We start from the raw sequence: 21,761 nt of genomic DNA on the forward strand, positions 1-21,761 counted from the left end.
CAGGCGTCGCACTCAGCGATGATATTTTACTGAAGGTCAAGTGGCCACTTTATGGCAAATGAATGAGAAACCTATTCACGGCGACAGACCTGTGCATTAAGCAGGGGGTGCACTTGGCTTCAGGGGATGGCCTTTAAATGAAGGAATGTGCATTTTGAAAGGAAATGCCTATGTGATGCGTATGTAATGGTGGTCATATTCACCTGGACTAATCTAAGAGCTGCCGTCACGCTGAGGCATTATGGGATAATGGTGTAAATATGCAGGGAGAAATTGAATAGCATAGCAGATAATGTAAGAGAAATAGAGAGAGAGAGAGAGAGAGAGAGAGAGAGATAGATAGATTTCTTAGATGTATGAATTCCTCTCTCTCATCCTCTCCTATTTTCTACCCCCCCCCCCCCCCCCTCCCCTTCACTGCTCCTCCCTTCCCCCTCATTTCTTATGTCTATTGTTTTGTATGGGGGAGGTTCACAGCCTTATTGTGCTGTCTGTGCACTATGCAGTGATCTGACATATCTTTGTACAGGGCATCTAATGCCAGTGGACACTGACACGCCTGCACCGGAGGGAGAGTGAGGCCGGCAGCTCGTGCCAGGGGTCAAAGTTCAGGGGTTAGAGGGTGTGAGGGCATCTGATGTTCCTGCTCGATGACTGACACTAGGGAGCTCATTAAAGGTGATGTCTTCTGAGGGGAGCCCCCTTCGCCGTCTCTCGGCGTGATGGGACCTGTCGACCCCCAAGATTCAATCCGGAACCTTCCGCCGCAGCACTGCTGTGGTCTCTGGAGCTCTTTGTGGAGTGGTTGAGGCATTCAGAGCAGACGCTGTGGGAGTAATGACATATAAAACACTTAAAGGTGTTGTATGTTATTTTATTGACCCGGTCTTCCACTGACAGGAAGACATTTTTGAGTATGTCAGTGTTTGTTGTAGCCAAACTGGGCTCTGCAGTGGTGGGTTAATCGTCAAATGTTTGTAGGTTTGGTTCTCTAGAGAGAAAAAGGAAGCCACTGGGAAATGCTCTTCCTGATCGGGCCACTGCTTCTTTTGTCTCATAGTACAGCTAAGATGAACGAAAAGGAAGAGGTTGATGACAATCGATATTTTATTTTTTTGAAAGATTAATAGGAACACGAAAAAAAATACACATAGTAGCATTAATAACTTTAATCAGGAAGATTAGAAAGATATTGTGAAAATATTTAATATTGGTGATAGAGTATGTGCTATTATTAAGAAGTATGTGAGTTTATGTCTTGTGTTTTACAGACATGGCCTCTTGCTTTTCTGACGGCCGTGTTTCACTTGGACTCCCTGTAATTGACTCAGATGGGCTAGTCCATAGTCGGCTGAGTGCTATTGGTGTAAGATCTGTTTCAGAGACCGGAGGCAAAGGCCTGCTCCAAATAGGAGTCATATTTCTCTTTATCAGAGAGAGAGAGAGGGAGAAAGAGAGAACGCTACATGCCCTCTGGGGTGGTATGTGTGAGTGTGTGTGTGTGTGTGTGTGTGTGTGTGTGTGTGTGTCAACGTGTGGAATGGATGTAGTTTGTGTGAATACACCACAGCCAGATCGACGTGATGGACTGCAAGGAGTTTTCTGCGACACACTGAGGCGATGTTGGAGGTATACACAATATTCACATGAGGTATACACATTATTCACACACTCGTTCCCACACACATATGAATACACATATACACAGCCCACACAGATAAACTGGCTCTCATACACATAAACACACAGATTGGTTTCTTCTCAACTACTTAGAAATATATATGCATATAAATTAAATTTATGTAAGTCGACAGACATTTAGATATCCTGCTCTATACATATTTATGTATGATTGCTTTGGCAATGCAAATGCATTATTTGTCATGCCAAAGCACTTTCGAATTTGAATTTGAATATGTTCATATGCACAAATGCTGTGTGTTTTCTCTCTCTCTCTTTCTCACTCTCTCTCTCTCTGTGTGTGAGAGAGAGAGTGAGAGGCTGCACTGCTTCACTGTTCATTCATGAAGGATTGAAACAATAAGATCGTTAACACAAAAGGATCTGCATATCGTTCCCCATGAGGAATTATTCATATCTTCATATGCAGTGCCGTAGCTCATCTGAGCAGACACGCAGAGCCAAATTACATTGTGCATTTATGTGTGTGTGTGTGCGTGTGTGTGTGTGTGTGCATATAGGTTTTTTGTAAAGCTCAGCACTCATACTTTTTGTGTGAGTGTGATAGCTGATCTTCAGATGTTGTAAATGTGTACACGTTAGTGAGTGTGTCCGTGTGTTTGGTGTGTGTGTGTGTGTGTGTGTGTGTGTGTGTGTGTGTGTGTGTGTGTGTGTATGTGTGTGTTGGCTGTATGTATTAGAGTGTGTGTGTGTGTGTGTGTGTATTCCCATGCTCTCCACGCTGTTTGCTGTTAGCGCTAGCCCCCTGCTTCAGAATGACCCACTCGCGCCCGTTCTCCTGTTAATTAGGCCTGCTGTGAATGTGTGGAAGCCGGAGCTGAGAGGAAGGAGTGTGTGTGTGTGCGTGTGTCTCTCTCTCTCTGTGTGTGTGTGTGTGTGTGGAGGGGAGGAGGGGGATGTAGAGAGAGGATTTGCCCGTGGGTATATCACCAGACTCGAGAGGTGCTGAATTAACATTTTATGCCTGGGGTCTGAATAAGGAACGACGCTACCTTTGCCTTAAGATGAGTGTGCTAAAAATGAAACCGAGCGAGACATAATGAAGGAGATGAAAGTGAGGCAAGGAAGAGAGAGAGGGAGGGAGGGAGGGAGGGAGGGATGGAGGGAGGAGAGGAGCGGAAGGGAGGGAGGGAAAGAAAGAGTGAGGAAGAGATGGTGGATTAGAGAGAAAGAGAGAGGGGGATGGAGAGGGAGGAAGAAAGAGGTGTAGAGTGAGTGCACACGAGAGAAGAAACAGTCATCAGTGGGTATTTTTTTTTCAAGTGTTCAACGCTGTTAGATTTTCCAGATCCCCTTCCCTAAAGCCCTCTGCACACTAACATCAGACACAAGGCCTGTGAATACTTGGATTATTTCACAGTTTTAACCTCTCCTGTCTATGAAGCACACTCACACACACACACACACACACACACACACACACACACACACACACACACACACACACACACAAACCATCTCCCTTTCCTAGCACTGTGCTCTGTTGTGTCTCAAATGTCCAAATGTGTCAGGTTCATGAATGCGTCTCCATCTCCAGTTCAGTCCTGAGAGGGAGGGAGGGAGGGAGGAAGAGTGGAATGGAGAATGGAAGAGAGGTAGGGAGGGAGGGAGGGTGTATGCTTGCTTTCACTCCCTCTACCCCAGAGTGCTCTGATCTGTTCATTTACTGTAGTTATGAGCTCCACTCATTCAATCACAACCATCTCCCTTGATGCATCCTTTTCACACGATACAGTGACACGAGGCAAGCGGCTTTCACAAAATATGAATTTGTGGATTAGATGTGTCAATATTGCCAAATGAATAGCAGGCAAACATGACGGAATGCAACATGTAATCCTCACTCTCTTGTCCTGGCTCAGTATGTCAGAAACGTCCATTATACGCTTTTCTGGTATTGCTATACTGCTTCCTGAAAGAGCATCTTGTTTGTTTGCCCTTGAAATATTCAGCACATGAAATATGCTGTATCTCGTCTGACTTTCAGTGTACCCAAGGGCATCTCATGGATAATCACAAACAGACTTAGGGCTCTAATTTGTATGACATGCACTGCACAATGCAATGTGTTAATAACGACATGCAACAACAACAACGACGACGACAAATGCTAATTTAATGAACTGGCCAAAGCATTAAGCTAATTTAATACTGTGCAACACCACACTACACACAAGCACTAGTGGGTCAGTGCACAGACAAGGACGTTCTCAGTGCATGAATTCATTTAAAGTTTCTATCAAACCTCTAAAAATCGTTAAAATCATAGACGACATACTTCAACCTCCTTAAGTCAACCTCTATAAAACGCTACAAAATTGCTCAACTGATTTTCAGATTTCTGACTCTCTGATTTTCTTCTGAAATTGTGCTGTGTGACGTGTCAGTAAATTAGCATGTATTGGTGCCACCGACTGTATGGTTTCCACAGTACTAGCCATACGCAGTGTGTATTGTGGATTTAAATGTAGCGCCCTTAAAAGTCAGTGGGCATGGTCAAGAGATGGCCAACTTCCTTTCTGTGCAAAAGAAATCAAATTCAAAACTATGTACATTCGGGTGTTAGGGTTTTCCTTGGTGACACACAAATATATCAAACATGAACATTATTTTTCATTAATATCAGAATTGTCATCTATTAATTCACCATTAACTTTGACTGACAGGTCTTCTAACTTGAATGATTGTGGAGGTCAAGTGTATGTAAAATGGCACCTTTAAGCTCCTGCGACTTCAAGCGAATTGCTATCTAGTTAACGTTTGAAGTCACTGTACCATGTGACGCTTATTGGTAAATGGATCCTGGCCGCTATGGCATAGACTGATGAGGACTGGATGGGACTACCGATCTGTGGAGCTCTGTGTTTGCAAACAAGCCGCTCAAGATGCCATGGAATTGCCTTTGATGAATGAATGTGGAGTCGTGTGCGTGAGCAGCCATTGGTTTTATTGATCCGGACGGTAAGGGAGGTGAGGTGGCGGCTCCTCTCCTCCCGACATCACTTTATTTGCAGTTTCGGGCCTGACTGCTCGGATTAATGTCGGGGTGAAACCCAGTTCCTCGCAATGATTTTTTCTCTCCCCTCCCCTCTCTTTGATGCGCGGGAATGTGGGAAGGTGCTGTGTTCTGACAGGCGTGACATGAGCGAGATGATAGGCCTCAGTTTGGCACGGTTAGGATTCGCGCCATTTGGAATGTAAAGATCGGTGCTGTCAGGAAAGTTATACAGGCAGTCACGTTAAAAGTTGTTATGAACTGTGCGTTGCGTTGTTTTGAACTGAGGATTTCAAATATTTTAAAAATGTGAGCGCTTGGGGAAAGACAATAACACCCATCAAAAGCCATTATAATGAGGCCATGTTTTTTACTGTAGCTATTTTGTTAACCAAGCAAAACCAGCTGAAATGCGTCCTCTTGCTGGCGCCCAAACTAATGCCAGAGCGTTCGGACTCCAGCGCCTGGCAGATTTGTGGGCGAAGGACAGCGCGGGGAAATGCGCTGGCGTGGAAAAAGGGACACCATGTCTCGGCTTGGGCACTGATTCGCGGCTGGCGGCCACTGGAGCGTGGTGACATCGCTCTCGTTGCCTCGGTGTGCGTCCGACGAGGGACCCGCCACTGTCGATCGTCCTCAGATGAACAGCGCTGCGGCTCCAGAGCCCTCTGTCCATGCCGGGCTGTCTCGCTCTCTGCCCACTGTTAGCTTTGGCTGGACAGAGAGGAGGCCGTGCAGCTGGAAGGTTAGCGTTGATGGTGGCTGTAACCCCTCACGCAGCAGATAAGCACTGTCTTAGCTGTCAGATCATGAAGGGTTAACAACATGCAGGGAAACTAATAGCTTGTGTATGAGAAATGACAATTCTCATGCCTTTTGCCCTACTTTATATTAAGTACACGAGTCACGACAGTGCCATGTTCTATTTACTACTTGATATGTAGGCTACTACAGTGGGCTTTTTATTCACAGGACGGTTTTGTGGATTAGAGTTTGGTTGATGTTTTGGATTTATGATATGCGTTGTATATTACATACAGTATGTGTTGTATATTAAGCCTACATATATAGGCCTACAGTATGGCTTGAACCAGCAACCTACTGCTTGCCCAATGACTCTTCTATCTTATGAGCCGCCGCTGTGTGTCCCTTCCTGTTCATTCTCGTAATGCGATGTGGTCAAACTTGTATTCACGTGAGCTGTCGGTATTCACTGCCTCCTCTCTCTCTCTCGCCCCTCTCTAGGTCTCAGTATCCGTGGCGCTCAGGACGACGACCCTCAGGACCCGCAGCTCATGCGTCTGGACAACATGCTGCTGGCGGAGGGGGTCTCGGGCCCGGAGAAGGGAAGCGCCTCGGCCGCGGCCGCAGCCGCCGCCGCCGCCGTGGGCGGAGGGGTGGACAACTCGGTGGAGCACTCGGACTACCGCGCCAAGCTCACGCAGATCAGACAGATCTACCACACCGAGCTGGAGAAGTACGAGCAGGTGAGGAAGGCCTGTGATGAACACCTGTGCAGTGGTGGCACATGCATTTGAAGACCAATTGACATTGCAGTGACATAGGCATAGGCCTACTGAAACAGATAAAAGTGCAAACTTTTGTGACCATTTTAGTGTCTTACTTGGACACAGTATTGTGATGGCAGCTATCTTTACTGTCTTTTTACCCTCTTAGTGGCGTATCCTCCCCCTACTGACGCACACAACGGATTATAATGCGATTTGCCTTGGCATTTTACAAGTTTAAGTTTTATTCTGACTCCAATTAATAGTATAATTAAGTGTATTGTGATGTGTCAAGAGGCCTAGAAGGGGTGAAAGACCAGAGAAACAAACTTGTTTGGTTTCTATTGGCACTCCACTCCAGCGTGGAGCAACATCTCATTGCTTTACGATAAACCGCTTTGCTTAGACTGATTGCCTCCTCCAGGCCGGCCCCAGATTGTTAATTACCCAAATGTAAATACTTGGAATGAATTTCACTTAGCCACTTAATGAGTTCAAGTGATCCCCAAGTGAACAGATAGCCAAATGCCCCCTGCAGTTACTCTGAGGATAAAGGTTTTGCACAAAAAAAGCTGATCAAGTGTCATTGGCTTTAGTCCTTTTGTTAGAGGCTTTTGGTTGGCTGAGCTTTTTGTGCTGTTTACTAAATAGAAGTGGACTGCGCATTTTGCTGACTTAACAAGCCAGAGAATCCACTTACTTACATGTAGACCAAACCCAAATGACACACCACACTGCATCCATTTTTTATGCAATGTCACTAATTAATAAATGTGTGCACTGTGTGTACATAATGAATTGGATGGTAAATATAGCATGGTATAAATGTGCAACCGTATATGCCCCCCCTATGTGTTTCCCTGATCTTGTTCCATAGTAAGATGAGAGCAGCACACAGAGGTTTGTTCTGATGTTGTTGTGGTGTGCGGCGTTGTTGTGGTTGTGTTTGCAGGCGTGTAATGAGTTCACGACCCACGTGATGAACCTGCTGCGGGAGCAGTCGCGCACGCGGCCCATCTCGCCCAAGGAGATCGAGCGCATGGTGGGCATCATCCACCGCAAGTTCAGCTCCATCCAGATGCAGCTCAAGCAGAGCACCTGCGAGGCCGTCATGATCCTGCGCTCACGCTTCCTCGATGCCAGGTGTGTGTGTGTATGTGTGTGTGTGTGTGTGTGTGTGTGAGAGAATGCTCATGCATGTGTGTGTGTGTGTGTGTGTTTGTGTGTGTCTGTCTGTGTGTTTGTGTGTGTGAGAGTGCTCATGCATGTACGTGTGTGTGTGTGCTTGCGCGCACGTGTGTATGTGTCTGTGTGTCTGTATATGTGTGTGTCTGTGTGTGACTAATAGAATGATCTAACACATTGAAACACCTGCAAAGCTGCCATAACTCTATGCTTGCGAGTGCCGCTCTGTTTTATCAGTTTTTATGACAGAGTATTTTTATACGCGACTGTGTTATTGTGATGAGGTTCCGCTCGGCTGAGCCCGAGCCGAATTCTTTGAGAGCGCAACTCTTTTGTCCGGCTCCGAGGTAGTTTGGGGGCATTTGGGCTTTTCCAATTAGTGCCGGTTGGGTGGCGGGAGTGTGGGCCATGTTAGGCTGCGGCAAATTAGGCATGAAGCTATTTTGCGAATGCCTCGCTTGCGCGGGCTGAAGGTAAGCAGAGCGCAAAAAAAGTGAGCAGCCCCGACTCGCAGCGAATGGCACAGAAAATCGCCCGGAATCAGAACTGTTGATAACGAGCAACAGCGATGGGATTCTGCTGGCCAATCTTCTCGCACATTCAGTCGCTAATTACCGCCGTCTTACCAACAATTAGCGCTGATGGGGGTGTCCAGTCGCGCTGCTCGTTTGGTTGGAAATGGGCATCCAAATGAATACAGGTGCAACTTTGGTAATGAATGGTGTTATGAATGTAGCCAGCTTGAAAGGAGGCTGCTCTGTGCAGAATAGACGCACTGCAAGAAAACAGTGTGTGAGGGTAGAACAAATAGGAGCCATGAGATATTAGACTTTGAGATTTTAGTTGAGGAGATCCAAATCACCAACAGAAATTGTCTTTGTACTGCTATGATGGTTATGTATCACGTAAGCCTGATAGGAAATGGAGGAGGAGTGATGACACATTCTGTATCACTCTGTAAAATCAAGTCAGATGACAAATAAGGATACATAGGAATATGTAAATGTGCATTTGAAATAAAGGGAAAACAAAAGCAAGCTTAACTCTCTTGCCACCCTGGTCAACCCACCTCATAATGCCAATTCAGACGTGGCCTCTTGTCCAACATGTCATGTCATTAAAGCCTTTTCTCAGTATTCTGACCCTTTAAATCTTTTTCATGCACGCAGGAGAAAAAGACGGAACTTCAGCAAGCAGGCCACAGAGATCCTGAACGAGTACTTCTACTCTCACCTGAGCAACCCGTACCCCAGCGAGGAGGCCAAAGAGGAGCTGGCCAAGAAATGCCAGATCACCGTCTCTCAGGTGAGTGGCCGCCGCTCTCGGCCCCGGGGCCCGCAGACGTCAAAAAGAACGACCAAATAAAATAAACAGGATGGACACAGGGACGGCATACAGATACCGAGAAAGGGACTGGCTAGCTCTGAGGTGGACTCAGTTGTGCAATATCCAGAACCACTGAGTTGCATCCATATGTGTTCAGACATATGCGTCTGATTCGTAGCCAAACTGGAAGATTTATTACATGTTTTGCGGTGGTAATTTAGTTTTCCGGGGAGTGCAATTAAGGATATCCATTCACTGTGCTGTGGGTTGCTAAGCGGTGCAGTTGTTGTGTAAGTGAGTGGTGTCCATCCTGTTTGCTTTATTTTGATGCAGTGGGTGGTGGGAGTAAGGTTTCGGGTGGGGGTTGGCGGGTCTTACCTGACTCATGACAGTTTTTGGCAAGCACGCTTCCCAGCTGCCGAGCGAAAAAGATAAACATTTCCGGCTGGGGTTTCTCTTGCCAGGGAAATGACATCAGTTTTGCCGCTAGGCCTCTTTCTGGTGCTCCTCACCTCCCTCCCTCCCCAGCACACACACACACACACACACACACACACACACACACACACAGAGACACACAGACACCACCTTCATCCCTCTCTCTTCCTCCCCCTCCCACCTGCCCTCCATCCACCCCACCCCTCCACCCCTCCATCCCCTGCATGCGTCATCCTCGTCTGTCGAGTGTGGTTAGCTGGGGCTCACGGTGACACTGTGACAGTGCTGAAATCCACTCTAACTGGAGCGTGACGTTCTGGATGGAGCGTTCGTTAGACGGCCCTTCGTTTCTCTCTCTCTCTCTCTCTCTCTCTCTCTCTCTCTCTCTCTCCCTCTCTCTGTCTCTCCCTCGTCCCGAAGCTCGGAGAAGCTCAGATTGTGCAGGGGAACATGTGGGACTGAACCTGTGTTATCGCTGGTCTTTTTTTGTTTGTTTGTTTGTTTGTTTGTTTGTTTTGTTTGTTTACCTCACATATCCCAACCCCAACACCCATCGCCAAATAAATACTTTGCTTGATTAATTTAGAGTCTCCCTCAATCCTTTTAATCTTTACTAAGGAATGATTTAATCCAATTGGCCACTAATTATAAGTATTTTGGCAATAAATCCACTGAATTGGCTTGTAGTCAAATACATTTATAATGTAGAAATGACATTTGAAAGACTAAAGTAATGGATATGGCAGACCACTCTACACCGTGCATTAGGCTGAGGTGATTGGCACTGTTCACTCCTTCACTTCCTATCTTGAGAGAACAGAAAGTCTTCGCAAAATGGCAAACCTTAGCAATTTTTTTTAGCTTCACTCACTAGCCCAGACCTCCTGCATTTGGCACATTTTGGCACGAAAAAATCTGTTAAAGGGCCTAAAGTGATCTGAAACATAGTCACGTCAACACTTAACTGGATACCCTCTGACGGAGAGTTAAGCGCTAGGGACACAAAAACCCACACAGTTCATCCTGCTTGTTTAAATGCGTCTTGACAGTGCGACACGGTACCCGCAAAACTGACACAAAGCTCTAGTGAACGCTGCCACCATGAACGTAGTGAACAGGCTGACCAGGGGGGGTTTATTTATTTCTTTGGTTTTTGTTTATTTGATTTGGCTGCTGTCTCTCGTGTGGTTTTGTTTTTGGAGGGGTGTGGGGTGGGGGGGGCTTGTGGGAGTAAGTTGTGCAGGCCTGTTGTGCAGAGAGTGGAATTCTGTAAAAAAGCCCCCTTCTTTTCTGCCCTCAGGGCGTGGGGAGCACCATCACAGTGTCACAGGTATGTTGAGCTACTCTCGTCCTTGTTCTCCTCTTGTCTGTTTACAACCCCCCCATCCCCATCCTCCCCTTCCCCCTCCCACTCCAGACGTCTGGCTGTCATGTGAGCGTGTGGTCATACACGCAGACCTCAGCTGCCATGTGTATGTGTGTGTGTGCGCGTGTGTGTGTGTGTGTTTTTAGAATAGACGCTTACACGCACTGAAGCATGACATCGCGTAAGTGGTTATAGTGATTTAATAAAGTAATTATGAACTAATGACTTGTTACCAGTATGCACAGTGTAGATGGATGCGAAGGTTGCAGCGTAATCTTTACGGGGGGTGATCATCTTAGAAGTACTTGCAGTTCAGTGTTGCATGTTTTTACGATGTTGTAGCTCAGAAACAGGTGCCCGTGTCGCGCGTAAAACAATATCCATAGTAACAGCCGCGTGGGATATTTAAAATGAGCATTTACATGGCCTACACAAGAAGCCGTTGTTACGCTATATCACAGCGAGCATCAGCCTTAAGGCATCCCAGGGAGCCGTTGTCGTGTAGAGCTGTATAATTCACTGACCTGTCTGTGTAGGAACAGAGCCTTCAGTGTATATGAGTTCACGGAACAGCTCCAGAGAGACTATTGAGGCCCCCTCAGTCTCTCAGCCACATTGATGATATAGGCCCGCTGAGGACAGCTTTACGGTTTCCCTGTAATGCTTTGGTTGGCCTTGTGGTCCTCGCCGGAGTCTGGAGTTCTATTTTTCTTACATGCTGGGGCAAAGTGGACAGAATCAGACCTCTGACTGTCTGGGTTCTGGACAATAAATTACAGTCACTTTAGAGGTGTAGTGTGAAAAAAAACATGCATGTATCTGTAGCAGAAAAAGTGAATGTTTTTTTCCTCTTTTTTTCATTTCCTTTTCTCAAATTCCGGCTGGAAAACCCATTTGCGCGTTTCATTCAAGCTGAAAAAAAATGACTTGGTCTTAATCCAGTTTTGTGTCAGGCGGATCTCTTAAAAAAAAAAAAAAAACCTGGACGGCTTTGAATGTGTTCCAGCTTGTGGAACATGGACCCCTACGCCTCATGTACCTCCATCCCTGAGCGCACGCCATTCTGCTGCACTGATGTTGCTCCCCCTCTCAGATCGAGGCATCCTGCATCATGTTTATGTTTTGCATATGTTTTTTTTCTGTGTGTAAATTAATACCTGTTACGGAAGCGACGCTTGATGTATTGATTTCCTGTCTGGAGTGCAACCCGATGCTAGTGCCTCTACTGTGAGGCATACGCATTGGCGTTGTGCTGTCTGTATGCTTCCATTTACAAATATACCCGCCGCTTTGTTGATCGTCAAGAGGTCCAAGCTGGAGCTCCAGACCCATCAATCATCTCAATGAGAGCCGTGCTCTGACCTCTCTTTCCCACCCACCCCCCACTGTCTCTCCCTCTTTCCCCCACCCCCACCCTCCAACTCTCCCAATCCACCCACCTACCTGCCTGCTGTGTCCTCCCCCCTCCCCCCTCCCCCCTCCCCTATCCGCTCTCTCCCCTTCCGCAGGTGTCCAACTGGTTTGGAAACAAGCGGATCCGCTACAAGAAGAACATCGGGAAGTTTCAGGAGGAGGCCAACCTGTACGCTGCCAAGACTGCCGTGAGCGCCGCCCATGCCGTAGCCGCAGCCGTGCAGAATAGCCAGGCCGACTCCCCCACCACGCCCAACTCCGGTAAGACCCCGACGGCAAAAACCTCCTCACAGCCATCCACTTTATATCCTCCAGAATACCGTACCGATGAGGTACTGTATCTACAAATGAGTAAAAGAAGCAGACAGAGTTTACTTGTACCATCCTAGTTCTCAGATGAGGAATGTCCTTTTTCCGTTGGGTTTGGGTTTTTAATAGAAGCAGAAGGCTCTCAAGCTTTAGAGTGCTTTGAGTTTGCGTATGTAAAGAGAAACAGAGAGAGATTTTTGAAGTGTTCCGTTTTCTCCCACCCAGGGTTCCAGATGAAAGATGAGGAGTTTCAGATGGATGCCACAGAGAGCAAAAACTCACTTTTACCCAACATGTTCACTGGTACCTACCACATATCTTACTTTAAAAAACAAACAAACAAAAATAAAAATCCCATTTTGACATTAACATTTATTCATGAGTCATGATGCGTGCGCCAGGCAAGAGCCGTGTTGGCAAGTCCCATGTTTACGTGATGTCAGGAGATTACTCAGCCTGTGTCACCACGCTTTCATCTCAGTTCCCTCTCTCACGTTTCACTTTTTCAGATTAACATTTAACTACGTGCATGGTTTTTTAATAGCCAACATTGGTCTGAATATGCTTCACTAAAATGACATTCAATTAGTCTAAATATACAATGAAGGAAGAAATATTACCACTGAATACACGCATTTTGACACGTTTATTAAAAAAAAATGTAGACTCTTTTTGCATGTGTTTATTGAGTAAGCGTGTAAACAATCAATGCAGTATAATCATGTGCATGAGTGATATGTTTCTCTTGCATGTGTTGCACGCTGCTCCATGACTGTCTCTCAGCTGCCTCTCTCTCTCTCTTTCTCTCTTTCTCTCTCTCTCTTTCTCTCTTTCTCTCTCTCTGTCTTCCTCTCTCTGTCTCTGCTCCGCTCTCCAGGTTCCTCTGGCTCCTTTAGCCTCCCAAACTCGGGGGACATGTTCATGAGCATGCAGGGCCTCAATGGGGCCTCCTACACAGGGGCTCAGGTGGGAGCTGGTGTTCAGTCGCAGGTAGGAGACATGTAGAGGGGCAAAGAGGCAGTAGAAGCAATGGGAGGGGGGCATGGGGGAGGGGGGAGGGGGGCATTGGGTGACGTGTCCCAAGACATTACAAAAGGAAGGGCAAATGAGAGATGTATGCAGCTTTGGATATCTGCATTATTGTGTCCAGAACAGCTGCTTTTGTCTCTGAGGTCTTTTCTTCCATTTTGAAATGAAATGTAAAATATTGTCATTGTTTGTGTGCGTGTGACTCTAAAATGCATTATATACTGGGTTAAATGTTTAATGAGTTGAGTTACTGTACCTAGCACAGTAAGCTGAACAGAGAGGACTGGGCCCATCTGTTTTAATAGCCTTTTGTGTTTTTGTCTGCTCTGCTCTGCACTGATCTTATGAGATCAGTGATATGGTCAGTAGTGTGTCTTGCCTTGTTTGGCTTGATCACATTTAAACCTGACAATTGGCTTTTCCTACGTGTACTTTCAACACATTTTCATCAATCCAAGAACCATTGATGGAGCAGATATCCCTGTCTTGGACATTGATCTGAGCACTACTAACACACTGTCAAGACTGCGCGTCAACCTGATGAATCACACTGTGTATTTATACTTGTGTTGAGCAGTAAATGAATTGTCATAACAGTTGAGACCACATATGGAATAGTTTAAATCAGGCTCCAAGACAAACCGTGTTTATGGCAGTTCATCATTCCTGTCATGAACCAGCGTAAGCTGTCAGCTGGTTGACAGGCGATGTGTGTAGTGTGTAGTGTGTGGGATTGACGTGTGTGTGTGTGTGTGTGTGTGTGTGTGTGTGTGTGTGTGTGTGTGTGTGTGTGTGTGTGTGTGTGTGTGTGTGTGTGTGTGTGTGTGTGTGTGTGTGTGAACCACACAAGTAGTTAGTCATATCTGGAGCTTTTGTATAAGGAGACACAACTATATTGTTACAATTATATTTCCAATTAAAATGATGGAATTCCACTCTATGCTTTTACTATGTAGTTTTGTATCATTGTGTTTTCATAATAGGTGACTCCAATTAATTGTCTCAATGACTACACATGCTAGTTAAATAGAAAAGCCTGTGAAGAACCCTCACATCAACCAGTATGATTCTGAACCTGCTGCATAATCTATAGCAGTTTGTGATAGGAGCTAGCCATTTCATGCATAATTTTCTCTTTGACTCACCTTCTCTCTCTCTTCCTCCCCCTCTCTCTCTCTCTCACCCTCCCTCTCTCTCTCACCCTCCCTCTCTCTTTCTCTCTCTCTCTCTCTCATTCTCATCTGGCTTCAGGGGGATACCATACGTCATGCTATCAGCCAGGCGGTCGGATACAATGACGGCCTGCGAGGTCATCTCTACAGTCCGCACGGTCTAAATGTAAGAGCTCAGTCCAGCGTCGACACGGACGTCGCTCCCTAGAACGTCCTTGCTGCCAAAACAGAAGGATATGACCCTCTCCCTTTTCTGTTTTAATCATGTCTTTATTTGTAAAGTATAGAGCTTTGTTTTTTATTTCCTTAAAAGTGATTATTGGCATTTATAGGCTGTTCTGGAGTTTTCTTTGAGTGGAAGTGCTCGTTAAATGGAGGCTTATGGAAATGAGTGGTTTCACTCTAGGCAAACCAATTGTGTTTTGTCAGAGCGGAATTGTTTATTGTCTAATTGAGAGAAAATACAGGACTTGATTACGAAGGCTGGCGAGCGTTTGTGGTGCCGCGGCAGAGGTAGTTTTGAGCAAGGCGCGGGCACCCACACTGTGTCTGTTTAAAAAAGGGGCAGGGAGCTTAGGACCATTTCGAAAGCCGTCTTTTGGGAGGTGTGACACTGTGTGCAAGAGTGTGTGTGTGTGTGTGTGTGTGTGTGCATGTGTGTGTGTGTGTGTGTGTGTGTGTGTGTGTGTGTGTGTTTGTTGGGGAGAGAGAGAGGGTAATCTCTCCACGCCAGGCCTCCCTCCGCCATTCAGCCAGCCGCCAGTTTGATCAAACCGCTTTTGCAGCGGAGCAAAAATCCGACAGGAGAGATTAAGGCCGGCAGACGTGACGGCAGCCTCTGAAAAGGCAAAGATAAATGTATGGTTTCATATTAATACGGCTGCGCTCGCACACTCACACACACACACACACACATACACACATACACACATACACACACACACACACACTCACACATACACAGTGACACACACACACACAACACTTTCGCTCTAACACACACACACAAGCTCACACATCCCATTTAAACAAGAAGAGGGGAAAAAAAGCAAACGCATTTCATTTTCCATTGCTGAGACGCAGGCCTGTAATAGCCCCGCAAACTGGGACGTCGCTCTCTCTCTCTCTCTCTCTCTCTCTCTCTTTCTCTCTCTCTCTCCCTCTCTCTCTCTCTCTCTCTCTGTAGCATGGTATCTCTGTTTTCATTGAGGCGCTTTGAGACGCCTCTGTGAGAGAATTTGCAGTCAATTTCCTTATCAGCATAATGAAATATGAAACTGGAATAGCCTGCAGCCTTGTACAGATGTGAACAGCGGCATTCCTGATGAGGACCGATAAGTCAGCCTCCACCCTCACCCCCCCCCCCACCCCCCCATCCTTTATAACACAGCCGATCTGGAGGCCCCCCGTGCCAGAGATTAATTTATTTGAGGGGGGCAATAGCGAGCAGGGGAGAGCATCCCTGACAGTCCTCTCCCTTAATGCCGGCGGAGTGAAATATTATGATTCGCTGTCTGCACTCCAGCAGAAGAAGTGATGGTGATTGCTTTTTGAGGATCTTTATAGATTCATACGCGTATTTGTTCTCTCACTCTCTCTCTCTCTCTCTCTTTTGCTCTCTCTTTCTCTTCCTCACTCTATCTCTTATGCACACCAGCGTTTCTAAACAGAGGGAATTAGTGTATGGTTCGTGACTAAGCACTGAAGGTCTCTCCATCTGTTGTTCCTCATGACAGTTAAGAGGCGGTGTTCAAAACTTGATAATTAGATGAGTGCTAGGCAGAGGTCTGAAAACAAACATTCATGTTTCTCCCTCCCCTGCGTCGCTGACAGTCCAATCACCTGCACTCTCGTGGTTGATTGATATCCTCATGGCCCAATCTCCTGCGTTCAGTTTCTAAGTGGTTAAAAGCTAAGGCTAGCAGGGAAACATCAAAGGGACATCTCTGTCTACCAAGGCTATTTAATAAGGCTGGCTTATGAAAGCCATTAGATATGCGTGTCTATGCCTAGACAGAACATTTCACATACTTCAGCTTGAACGTTATTCATTAAGCAATAAAACCACTTGATATTCCGCTCCTTTCAAAAAAAAGCAATTCATTGCGATTCATCACATTTTTTTTATTATTTTGTATTTCCCAAACCATGTTGGACCCACCTACACACAAAAGCAGGAATCTTGAATGTTAGCGTGTTGGATGGATGAGGTCACCACGTGACAGTCGGAGAAACTGGAAAGTGTTGTTGGCCGTCGCTGGCGGACGTGACAGCGCGCTGAATGATGCGGTGTGAGAGCCGGCGAGCGGCGAGAGAATCGGATCGGTCAGCTGTTTTTCGCGGGCGACGGAAAAGAACAGGCGGAGCGACGACGCGGCGGGGGCAGACACGGGGCGTAAACAGGAGCCGGCGGAGGCATCCGCACAGCAAGGTGTCATTCTGGCTTTGGCAGAGTGGAAGAGGAGGAGGAGGAGGAGGGGGAGGGGGAGGAGGAGGAGGGCGTGCCCTGAGGGAGAACAGAGGCTATGTGGCATCCTTGGGCCTCCTCAAAGTGCAGCGCCACGCACTTTCCATCTCGGTCTCGCACTCTGGCCCCCCGCTGGCACACACACGCACACACACACACACACATACACACAGTATACACACACTCTTTGTTTCAGTCACACACATCTGCATACACACACAAACACACACACATACACACACACACACACACACACACACACTCTCACACACACACACACACACACACACACACACACACACAGACAGTGTTCTTAATGCTTTCAGGTCTTATTTAGGTCATGGCATAGATGCACACCAAACCCACTTCAGTAGCATACCCTCAGTGAGAAGGAAGAGAGATAGGCCTTTAAGAATGATCGTCAAACTACATGACAGCAGACTCAGCCGTACACACACATGTAACCGAGGACAGCGTAAACCTCCATCTCGAAGCCTTGAAGCAAAGCTACTGTGGCAATCATGGCGGCTCGTTTCCTTGGGAGGAGAGCTGGTCTCCATCGCCGCGATCATGGACTCGAACCCCGTGGAGGGATGAGCCAGACATGTTAGTCATCAGCGCTCCGCATCGCACAAAGCAAACGCAGACGTGCCATCTCAGACCAGCGCGCAGCCATCTCTGAAAGCCTCCCTCTAATTGATATGTGTACTGTACGTAGTAATCACATTTACAAAAAGAAAGTGAATGCAGTAAAATGTAGCACTTAATTAAAGGCTTTCCTTCCCTATGGGAAATACGTCCTATCAATATATTCCAAGATGATTTTTCACTTTTTGTAGCCCTCCATGTGTTTACATTGGGTCTGAGGATGGGTCAGAGGGACATATGGGAAATGCGTCCTATATATATTCCTATATGTATTCCTATATATATTCCAAAATGATTTTGCACTTTATGTGCCCCATCCCTGTGTTTACATTGGGTCAGAGGAGTTTTGTGCTGCCCTTCTGATAACAGGGTATGGGGTGGGGGGGGGGGGGGGGGGGGGGGGGGTGAAAAAGCCCTCAGCCGTCAGAGGCGCTTAGCGTCCCCCCCACACCCTCAAAGCTCCCTCGCCAGTCGGCCCGCACGAAGATGCGCAGCGACAAGCCACAGCAGAGATGCCAGCACGCGTTGCCTCTCGCCTCTCGCCTCCGATAAACAGCGCGCCGGAGCAGAGCGAGCGAGCGAGAGACTCGCCCTGCTGATGTCAGGTCCCCCCCTCGACCGCACGGGACGGGCATTCTTCGCCCTCAGCACTTCAGCCGGACGCCGCGCGGTCCACAGCCAGAATGTGCTGCTGCTGTCTTTTACTAAAGGCCCTGTCGTGTTCTAAGATGTTCTGGCAGGATCAAAGCCTGATGTAATTAGTGCCTGTGTGCGCAGTATGGAGCTGTACGTGGAACCCCCGCTGTGCGCGTGTGATGTTTTGTTATGGTGCATATGTGGCGACCATGTTTGATGTATGCTTCCCATGGGAGAGATCGTAGCTTTTTATCTCTGGATGGATTGCAGCTTTGTCTGTACTTTGTCTGTAACTTGATGTTATTTTGGTTTAGTGACATTATTATTGCTGCTTTTTTTTCACTGTTTTTGACTTTGTTTAGTTAGTAAATTACTACTATATTTTTTCAGTTTTTTTTTTTTTTTTAATGATTAAAGAGGACATGTTTAATCCCTTCCCTCTCTCTCTCTCTCTCTGTTTCTCCAGGGTAATGGAGGATGGCACGATGCCCCGACCCCTTCCTCCGTGACCTCGCCCACAGAGGGGGCAGGGAGCGTCCACTCGGATACCTCAAACTGACCTCCCACTCCACTGCGCCCCCGTTCCCGCTCCAACCCACCCCTAGCCTCCTCTTCCTCCTCTTCCTCCTCCTCCTCCTCACACCAGTCGGCTGCCAGCTCCCTGGGGCCGCCGGCCTGGCCAGCGCTGCTGGTGTCCTGATTGGCTGCGTTCCTAGACACTACTACCTGCTCTCACACGGACGCTGGCGGCCATTTTGGACCCCTGCTGTGACTGTTCTTGGCAGAGGCTCCCCTGTTTTATGTCCCAGCGGACATGATCCATAACGTCGCTGAGACACTTTCAGTTCACTTATACAATGTGTGTCCTACATGATTCCCGGCTTTTGGGAAAGAGACTGCACACAGTAGCGAAAAAGGACTCCGCGGAGGATTTTAATGTAGACTTAAAAGCAGACATAACCATTTTTTTGTTTGTTTGTCCCTTTTCTTTGGGCCACAGATCCACCTGTTAGGCTAATATTAGCAGCGCAACCCAACATTGTTTTTACTCCAACTTGCCCTTGCCCCAACACCCAACTCTAAAGACCAAGATGAGCCCCAGACTGGAGAAATGTACAATATGAATGAGCTGTCACCACCCTTGGCATCACCTGAACTCCAATGCTGAGCACAGAAGCAACCCACAGAGTCTGGGCCTCTTGTGTCTCTGGTTCAAGAACTTGCGGATCCTTCCGGAATCACCCGCCGATTGCCAACGGAGGTTTTTTTTTTATTTTTATTTTTTATTTTACTATTCTGTCATTGCTATTGTCTTGTAGTGTCTCACATTCCATTTGACTCTCAGTGTCCAGTCTTGAGGCCTGGCGATTCCAACGAGGTTGCATGTCAAGTTAGAGCCCATGTGTTTTTCACTCAGAAAGAAGGCTGGAGAACGAAGAATGAAGTGGTGTTCTTGTCAACCCATTTCACTGCTGTGAAGCCCCTCACCGCCTCGCTAGCTCCATAGCTCCCCTACCTACCTGTGTACATACTATCACCAGTGAGCCAACAAGGATGACTACACTATCCATTTCGCTTGATAGACCAGCACTATACGCCAGATCTGAAATCCATACCGCCTGGGCAACTTCTACCCCTCTCCAAATAGCTTATATACTCCAATCAGATTCTGCTGGGTAATAGGCTGTCCAACTCATTCATTTAGCAAATGTTAGACGTTTTATGAAGTTCGTCTTGTTATTCATATGGGAATAATTAATATCCTTAGTTGCCTAACTGTTAGAAACCACGGAATAAGTGTCCTCGTTTTATTTTTTAGAGAGATAACAAGTTAGCCTAAACTTCATTTGAAGCTACTTCATGCCTCGACTGTTGAGAGAAAGAAAGTCTAGCTACCTCTAGCAGTATGTTGTAGGACGTGACCAGGCAGTGTGGCATGCTCTTGAACCAGCACTCATACAAGAGAGCAATTTCCAGAACAGGTCTTAGCTTTATGAGAGTACAGTATATACAGAACCCATAGCCCAAAGTACACGATAAACTCCCTGAGAGACAGCAGCAAATTTCTGACAGTAATGTTTATGTTTGTACCAGAAATATCTTTGGAGATGGCAACCTCATTTAGTTCATTTAGATATTTGACATTCTAAATCTTAGAGTGATCACGTACTACCTCTCAGTGTAATCATGTGCATTTTATTTTTTTCTCTGCTTTTTTTTTTAATGTATTGTAATTACTTCAGGGTTTATTCATGTAATGTTGTGTATGTCTTAATCCTGTTAATTAATGCCAGATGCATCGTGGGAGTTTTTTTGTCTTCAAGGCAGACACTCTATGTGTGAAACAGGCAACAGTAGCAGGGAGATGACACCAGGCAGGCTTGCTCTTACACTAACGAAGAACAGTGAAACTGTTGTAAATAAATACTGAAGAACATTTTGAATGTTGCTCATTTTGCTACTTATTCTCTCCAACATAATTGATGAAAGAAAACAAATGACATTGACTTTCAGTAAACAAATGTGTATACCAGGCTCTGTTTGACAGGGTAGACTTACTTTACACTCCTCAAGCTCTTTTTTCGTATCCTTTTCTTTTCTTTGTATTGTATACCATTTGGAAATGGGTGAACTTACGAGAAAAAAAAAATACAAGATGAAAAGATAATTCTAATGACAGATGAAAAATGTTTTGTGTTGATTTCTAATCATGCTACGGTACGTAGAGGACTCAACAGTAACTCCTCTCTGTGGTAGCTCCTGTGTAGTTTTAAAAAAAAGCAAATAAACTTACTTTACTGTTGTCTCTTTTGTAGCAAACTGAGTCACTTGCCTGCTGAGTCACTAACAACAACACTCCCTACAACAACAGTTATTATAGGAACAAAGACAACTCAGCCTTTCATTACACTAAAAAAGAAAATATTTCAATATAAATCATATTTCACTTCATTAATGCTCACACTATGCGGTATGATGATTCATATGAGGACTCAGAAAACACAAGGCTACAATTATTTGTAGTCGAACGTTTGCATTGCTGTAATACTCTCTGGGAATAGCATGGTATTTTGTGCTGAGGCTTGAAATTAACTGGCAATAAGAAGATTTAACAGCTCTACATACTTAATCTATCACACATTTGCTGCTAACTTTTAAATTAGAATTTCACAATGCTTCAGGCTTGTACTTTATCTAGACTCCTGGATCTTGACAGTCTTGTATCATACACAATACCCGGACTATATTGTGCGAACACACACACACACACACACACACACACACACACACACACACACACACACACACACACACACACACACAAGCACAAGCTGAAATGACGTTTGCACACATGAAGATGGATCTTAACATGGACTCCTTGACACAGTCATAAAAATGTTACCAGCCTAGTTCCCCTCTCTTGCTCTCTTACACACACACACACACACACACACACACACACACACACACACAATCATACCCATGGCTTATTGAGCATGATGGGATTGTGGGGAGAGATGCTGTCCTCTGGCCAGAACTGCAGAAAAGCGCTAATGATCAGGGCGAG

General features: G+C 46.2%; 1 protein-coding gene across 1 annotated transcript in view; it reads left to right on the forward strand.

Annotated features, from left to right (window-relative positions):
• pbx3a (pre-B-cell leukemia homeobox 3a) overlaps window positions 1-20,990 on the forward strand; it is a 52,635-nt gene extending 31,645 nt beyond the window's left edge. The window contains exons 3-11 of the mRNA XM_062555087.1: window positions 5,942-6,183; window positions 7,157-7,347; window positions 8,559-8,694; window positions 10,454-10,483; window positions 12,028-12,193; window positions 12,467-12,544; window positions 13,119-13,231; window positions 14,522-14,608; window positions 18,660-20,990. Coding sequence (XP_062411071.1) covers window positions 5,942-6,183; window positions 7,157-7,347; window positions 8,559-8,694; window positions 10,454-10,483; window positions 12,028-12,193; window positions 12,467-12,544; window positions 13,119-13,231; window positions 14,522-14,608; window positions 18,660-18,752 — 1,136 coding nt within the window. The 3' untranslated portion in view covers window positions 18,753-20,990. The remainder of the gene's footprint in view (window positions 1-5,941; window positions 6,184-7,156; window positions 7,348-8,558; window positions 8,695-10,453; window positions 10,484-12,027; window positions 12,194-12,466; window positions 12,545-13,118; window positions 13,232-14,521; window positions 14,609-18,659) is intronic.
• The last annotated feature ends 771 nt before the right edge of the window (window positions 20,991-21,761 follow it).

Source organism: Sardina pilchardus, chromosome 14, assembly GCF_963854185.1.
Source record: "Sardina pilchardus chromosome 14, fSarPil1.1, whole genome shotgun sequence".
NCBI classification, from domain to species: Eukaryota; Metazoa; Chordata; class Actinopteri; order Clupeiformes; family Clupeidae; genus Sardina; species Sardina pilchardus.